This window comes from Austrofundulus limnaeus, unplaced genomic scaffold (genome assembly GCF_001266775.1).
Source record: "Austrofundulus limnaeus strain Quisiro unplaced genomic scaffold, Austrofundulus_limnaeus-1.0 Scaffold47, whole genome shotgun sequence".
In the NCBI taxonomy this organism is placed as follows: domain Eukaryota; kingdom Metazoa; phylum Chordata; class Actinopteri; order Cyprinodontiformes; family Rivulidae; genus Austrofundulus; species Austrofundulus limnaeus.
In genome coordinates, this window is record NW_013952449.1 from 2,611,160 (window position 1) to 2,618,019 (window position 6,860).

Sequence of the window (6,860 nt, forward strand, 5' to 3'; positions counted from 1 at the left end):
ATATATTTAAATTTCTCTTGATCAGGTTTTTAATCTAGGCCCACTGTGTGAACGCCTGTATAACACAGCTTTATGAGAAGTGGAGCTGAAGTTTCATATTGGTCTGAAAAAACACGTGAAAATCAGAGACCAGTCCACCCAGTTTGAGGCTAAAGCTTTTACCTTAAAATATTCTTAAAACATGGTCCCGTCATGATGTCATGACCGTGAGCTAAACGTTTCCTCTGCTCTGAGCTCAGCCTTCATCAGTATCATCATCATTATGGAGCTCCTATCCATCCTGTACCTGACAGAGGAGCTAGGAGCTAGCTCCAGGAGCCTAAAGTAGACCGAACCGGATCCCACCGTATGGTTCTGGTTCTGCACACGGTGTCCGCAGCGTTTGTTTCTGTCACGTGCATTAATTAAGACCTTTACGCCACACACCAGAGATAAATAACAACATGGCCGAGCAGGAGATGCTAACCATCGACAGATGATGCTAACCCTTCCGCTGCCTAACGGTACTGCAGGCCTCGGCTCGACCAGCTGACAGCGTTTATTTAGAGCACCGTTTCACGGGAAAACCCCGCTCTCCTCGAAACCTCATTCGCACTACAGGATAACTGGTGTTAGATGCTGAGTCACGCCAACACTTTCAGTGAGCCTCCGCGGGGGTGACGCTGAGAAAAAAAGCTGTATCATTACCTGAGTGAGAGATGCGAGGGCTGCCATCTTCCCTGTTGCTGCGGGAACGCGCTCTGCCCACTCTCTGCCGGTGACGCGCCCCCTTCTGGACGGAACACGAAATCCTTTCAAACACCGGCTGCAGCTCAGAGTGTTAGAAAATGTTTTAAAGCTATTTTTTAACAGAAGTGGGTAGTAAGAAGTTACATTTACTTGAGTAACCTTTGGAGGAAAAAAATGTTTTAGTAGTTTTATTACACGGTACTTTTTTAGTCTTGAAAAACAACAGCTTTTGCAAGTTTACTATTTTTTGTCAGTCTGATGACACAATTTTAAAACTATCAAATCAGATGTTATGATCACTTACTCAGTATTCAAGCAGCCTTTTTACTAAATACTTTTTTAGTCTTATTTGAGTAATTTCTTGGACGCTACTTTTTAATTTTACTTGAGTAAAAAATGGTTGTAGTGCTACTATTACTTGAGTACGTTTGGGTACTCTACTCACCTCTGATTGTTGGTATGTCGTATAAAAACTGTGTATCATGACACAATTTAGAAATGTTATTAGTGTATTTTAACACAATTTAATACTGTAAAATAGAACACCTACTGGGCAGCTGTAATTACATCATTTTCTTTTGTATTTTTTGCGGGATCATAGACTCTAAGGTGTATACTGCCACCTACTGTACAAGAGTATGTAACTACACAACCTCCACCTACAAAATTTTCCCCCCGTTTTGTATTATGCAAGATACAGTATATGAATGATTTCCTAAAACTGATATCTTCTTTTTCATCTTCTGTTCCTAAGATTCTTTCCAAACTCCATTCTCACCCTGCCTTCTTTAGTTTCCCTCAGCCTGTTTCAGATGAATACACTACCCTTGTCATTGTTTTCTTTTCTTCTACAACGCTCAGTTTTCGTTTGTCCATCTCCGTTATATACACGAAAAGTCATTTAGATATATATGACTTACCCCAAATCTTAATATCATTTCTCCATTTTCCAAATGGAATATGAATGATTCTATCCCACTAAAAAATAAATATAAATAATATAAAAATATATATGTATAAAGACAGTATCATCTGCCCCAGAGAAGCTTTTAACTTACAAGTTAAGATGAGCAAACATGTGGCAGTGAAGCACAGTATACAGGTCAAACTGACAATGTTGACCCCAAAAGGTAAATGTATAAGATTCATTCAAATGTACAGAATATTTTTAATTCTGTACATTTTAATTCATCCAACTGTGTGCACACACAATTAACATTTCTCATGCTGAAACCTGCACAAATGCACTTTTTATCATTTAAATATACTTTGTCTAAACATAACAGTGAGCTAAATAAAATGTTGGTGAAATATTTCAACACTCAAAAAGTCAGATAATGAAAAATGTCAGTGATTTTTTTTTACATTTCATTTTACACTTTTCATGCTGTATAAGTGTAGCAATGTAGGCAATCTGATCTGAATTGGCTTTTTTTTTTTTTTTTTTGAAAATTTCAATAATTTTTTCTGAATAACGCAACTTTTCTTTCAGAAAAAAAAACCCTACAAGATCTGGTTTTCTCAAGTGATGAGAAGTTTTTAATTCAGTCACTGAAGCAACAAAACACATGAAAAAAACAAGAAAACAGGGGAGTGGGCATGTCACATTCTTGTGTTTCCCAGTACAATACCTGCATTATAATTCAGAATTTGTTGCATTTGTAATAAAGCAGGAGTTTTTAAACTGTACATTTCCCTGGTACTTGTGTTTCCATAAGGAAACACAGGGATCACCCCGTAAAAAAAAGAAAAGACATCAGAAGCTGAATAACTGGCTTGTGCCAAAGAATGAGTAATTTCAAATAACCAGTTTTTAACTCTTGCTGCTAGATTTAAACAAGTTTGAACAACAGTTTTCAGTGACATGAACAGGAGTATTTTTGTCACCTAAAGCTCCTGCTGACATTCTAACTTCTTTGCTAAAACACGTTGCCACAGAGAACAACCACAACTTGGCTCAGCCAAAACACAAAGCAGGATTAACTCAAACATAAAGAGAATATAAAGGAAACCCTACTGAACACAAATCTCAAACACCTGGGGAATCAACTACTAGGAACAGGTGACACCAGGTGAGAGCAGAACTGTGAAGCAAAGACACACACAAGCAACGTTTCTCTATCCTTGTGGGGACTTTCCATTGACTTTTAGTCATTTACTGGTCGTTTCTATAGCCTAAACACGACCCCTTACTCTACAGTTAACTCAAAAAGACCCCATGAAAAAATAAAAAATAAAAACAAATCTTGGCTACACCCATGTTTAGTATCCTTCTTCTTCAGCCTCGTCTACAAACTCCTCCTCTTCCTCTGCGGTGGCATCCTGGTACTGCTGATACTCTGACACCAGGTCGTTCATGTTGCTCTCAGCCTCGGTGAACTCCATCTCATCCATACCTTCACCAGTGTACCTGTCACAGGGACAGAGCTGTCAGAATGGACCAGCACCAGAACACAGATCTGCTGTGTTTTACTCACCAGTGGAGGAAGGCTTTGCGACGGAACATGGCGGTGAACTGCTCTGAGATGCGTCTGAACAGCTCCTGAATGGCCGTGCTGTTGCCGATGAAAGTGGCGGCCATCTTRAGACCGCGTGGAGGGATGTCGCAGACGGCCGTCTTGACGTTGTTGGGGATCCACTCCACAAAGTAGCTGCTGTTCTTGTTCTGCGCGTTCAGCATCTGCTCGTCCACCTCCTTCATGGACATGCGTCCTCTGAAGATGGCGGCGACCGTCAGGTAGCGCCCGTGGCGCGGGTCACACGCTGCCATCATGTTCTTGGCATCAAACATTTGCTGGGTGAGCTCAGAGACCGTCAGAGCCCTGAGGGTGGAGGAAAACAAAACAAAACGTCAATTTTAGTTTGAACAAAAATTTCACAGTTAGAACTGGGTTTGTGTTTCAGTACCGGTACTGCTGACTGCCCCGGCTGGTCAGGGGGGCGAAGCCTGGCATGAAGAAGTGCAGCCTGGGGAAGGGCACCATGTTGACAGCCAGTTTCCTCAGATCGGCATTCAGCTGGCCAGGGAAGCGCAGGCAGGTGGTCACCCCGCTCATGGTGGCTGAGACCAGGTGGTTGAGATCACCGTAGGTGGGTGTGGTGAGTTTCAGAGTACGGAAACAGATGCCATACAGGGCCTCGTTATCGATGCAGAAGGTCTCATCTGTGTTCTCCACCAGCTGGTGGACAGAGAGCGTGGCGTTGTAGGCCTCCACCACCACATCCGACACCTGGAAGAGGAACCAAAGGAAGAAAATGGAACAGGGTTAGCAGGAAGTGGCACAAACATTTAATCTGAACATATTTGAATGAATTATATGAACCTTAGGTGAGGGCACAACACTGAAAGTGCTCATGATTCGATCCGGGTACTCCTCTCGGATCTTGCTGATGAGGAGTGTACCCATGCCAGAACCTGTGCCTCCTCCCAGAGAGTGCGTGAGCTGGAAGCCCTGGAGGCAGTCGCAGCCCTCCGCCTCTTTTCTCACCACATCCAGAACCGAGTCCACCAGCTCAGCTCCCTCAGTGTAGTGGCCTCTAGCCCAGTTATTACCGGCTCCACTCTGGCCTGTCACACAGAAAAGTTAAGATATTGTAGTGTACGTATACTTTAATGTGTAAAACCACTACTTTTTAAAACTAAAATGCTCACCAAAGACAAAGTTGTCAGGTCTGAACACCTGACCGAAAGGACCAGACCGAACAGAGTCCATAGTGCCAGGCTCCAAGTCCACCAGAACTGCACGAGGAACATACTTGCCTCCTGGAATAGAAACAGAAAAAACAAAAATGATCAAATGCTTTGGAAAACAATGACCCCAAAAAAGTATACATGTCGTTCTACATGAATATCCTTGTGTTTACACAAGTCTGTAAACTACATGTTTTAGTGAACCTAATCATTCAACATTCAGTTTCACTGACTGGGTATTTATTAGACACTGTATGCAGCAATAAACAAAACTAAATTAATTAGCCCCCCCCATCCTTAACTTGTCTAAATGATTAGCTTAGCTATAGTGGGTCACAACAAGAATGTGCTTAATTTTGTCTTAACCATTAAAGGTAAATTTTGATGCATTTTAAAGGTTGCAAGTAGTTGGATGTATGTTGGAAACTTAGTAACGCTTATAAATGGTAGCAGATTAGGACATCTTAATCAAGTAGCTAAAAATGTTTGGCACAAGTTCAACCTGTAGCCTCGTTGTAATAAACGTTGATCCGGTCCAGCTGCAGGTCGCTGTCACCATGGTAAGACCCGGTGGCATCAATACCATGCTCTTCACTTATCACCTCCCAGAACTAATTGAAAAAAGAACAAATACAGTTAAAGCAGACTGACTCTCAAAAAAAAAAAAAAAAAAAAAAGAAATAAAGAAGCTAAAACCAATGGTGATAGTGGCTCTTTCGGCTACATAAGCTAACGTTTAATTTAAAAATTAACTAAAACTAACTATATGACTTCACTGTTGCTGGATTTGTCAGCTATGTACACTGTTCTCTTTTTTCGTCAAAATAAAGAGATGTTTACAATAGCCAACTGACTTATTGTTTGACCTCAAGGCTAAACTAGCCGTCAGTTAGTTAGCATTTTTGCTAACTAACTGACGGCTAGATGCTAGCCGTCAGTTAGATACTAACTGACGGCTAGATGCTAAAGATGCTAAAATGCTATAAAAAAAAAAGCCCCTCCTTCCACCAGTTAATCTTACTGTCCTGGCCACAATAGCCCACTCATGTATGTTTTACTTTCTGGTAGTGATGATTTATTATAAAAATAAATAACGGTTACTGAAGCAATCTTCGAAGGGTTAAAACCAGCTAGCTTAGCCTAGCAAGCCACGATGAGCCATTAGCTTTTTATGCTACCTTTTTTCCGCCTTTCAAAAGTATTAGGTTCATTTTTGCTGTAAAGCTTTACCAACCTTTGCTCCGATTTGGTTGCCGCATTGCCCAGCCTGGATATGTACGATTTCCCTCATTTTTCCCTCTTTAAAGATTTTACAACCAGCCAAAAGACTATAAGAGGCGCACTCTCTTCGACGATTCCGAATGCAGAAGCGATCAGAAATGGTGGGTGGGAATATATCCTAACTTGAAGACAGATTCTATTGGACCAACAAGATGTCAATCAAAGCGGGACAAGGATCTGATTGGTTCTGTGTATAGCATTCGAATTTAATTGGACAGTTAAATGACCGCGTTAGTTACGAAGGGGGAGGGGAAAATACTATTACGGAATGGAATAGTATTCTGTACTAGTAATCTGTGTAGTACTATTCTGTAATAGTAATCTGTGTAGCACGGATTTTTTATTTTCAGACATCTCTCAACTTTAAATGCATTTTATTTCGCACACATTTTTTAAACCAAAAGTAATTATATTTAAGTGAACTGTTTACTGACTAATGTTCTTCAATCTTGCGTTGACAGCAAAATGTTTGATACATTTCTTGTCCAGCAGGTGGCGGGCTTAACATAAAACTGAGTTGTGTCTGGCAGAAAATCATCTGTCAATCACAAAAATCACATAAAAATGTTAAATTAACATTTTATTCATTCTTTTTACATTACAGAATACAGTACAATTTACACCATGAGACAGGAATTTTAAATGTGTAAAAGAATTGGAAGGAATATTGCTCTTATTTAAAAATAACAACAACAACATGTAGTTTTTCTTTACTTCAGTCACCTGTAAGACAATGAAAAAATATATGGACCACCAACTCTTCATATCTAATTGCATGACAGCCAATTGCTTTGAACTTGTTCGTTTTTATTAAACTAAAAGTTGGACATTTGTCAGAATTTTATGAAGTTAGACGCCTTCCAGAGAAAAGAAAATTAGAACGTTCAAATTCCAAACAGGAAGCAATAAACATTTGAACAATTTGCATCCAATGAATCAGAAAATCTTTGAGCTTGGATGTTTAAAGGTAATATGTTTTTGTGAGCCTTATAAACAGTAAAATATTGTAATCAACTAACTCAGTGGTTCCCAATACACGAAACACAAAATCATTTCAAACACCGGCTGCACCTCAAAGATAGTGTTAGAAAATGTTTTAAAGCTATTTTTTACAGAAGTGGGTAGTAAGAAGTTACATTTACTTGAGTAACCTTTGGAG

General features: G+C 40.0%; 2 protein-coding genes across 4 annotated transcripts in view; both read right to left on the reverse strand.

Annotated features, from left to right (window-relative positions):
- eps15l1a (epidermal growth factor receptor pathway substrate 15-like 1a) overlaps positions 1-774 on the reverse strand; it is a 41,782-nt gene extending 41,008 nt beyond the window's left edge. Inside the window, exon 1 of one of the 3 annotated variants that reach the window (XM_014008090.1) lies at positions 688-774. In XM_014008090.1, coding sequence (XP_013863544.1) covers positions 688-714 — 27 coding nt within the window. In that variant the 5' untranslated portion in view covers positions 715-774. The other 2 variants (XM_014008089.1, XM_014008091.1) reach the window with 2 other exon arrangements.
- A 1,737-nt stretch (positions 775-2,511) lies between these two features.
- LOC106517323 (tubulin beta-4B chain) lies at positions 2,512-5,779 on the reverse strand. Its single transcript, XM_014008092.1, has 7 exons — positions 5,655-5,779; positions 4,923-5,031; positions 4,382-4,492; positions 4,053-4,297; positions 3,637-3,959; positions 3,207-3,551; positions 2,512-3,139 (listed from the first exon to the last, which is right to left on the reverse strand). Exons 1-7 carry the CDS (start codon positions 5,709-5,711, stop codon positions 2,992-2,994), a joined length of 1,338 nt encoding a protein of 445 aa, XP_013863546.1. The 5' UTR covers positions 5,712-5,779; the 3' UTR covers positions 2,512-2,991.
- Between the last annotated feature and the right edge of the window lie 1,081 nt (positions 5,780-6,860).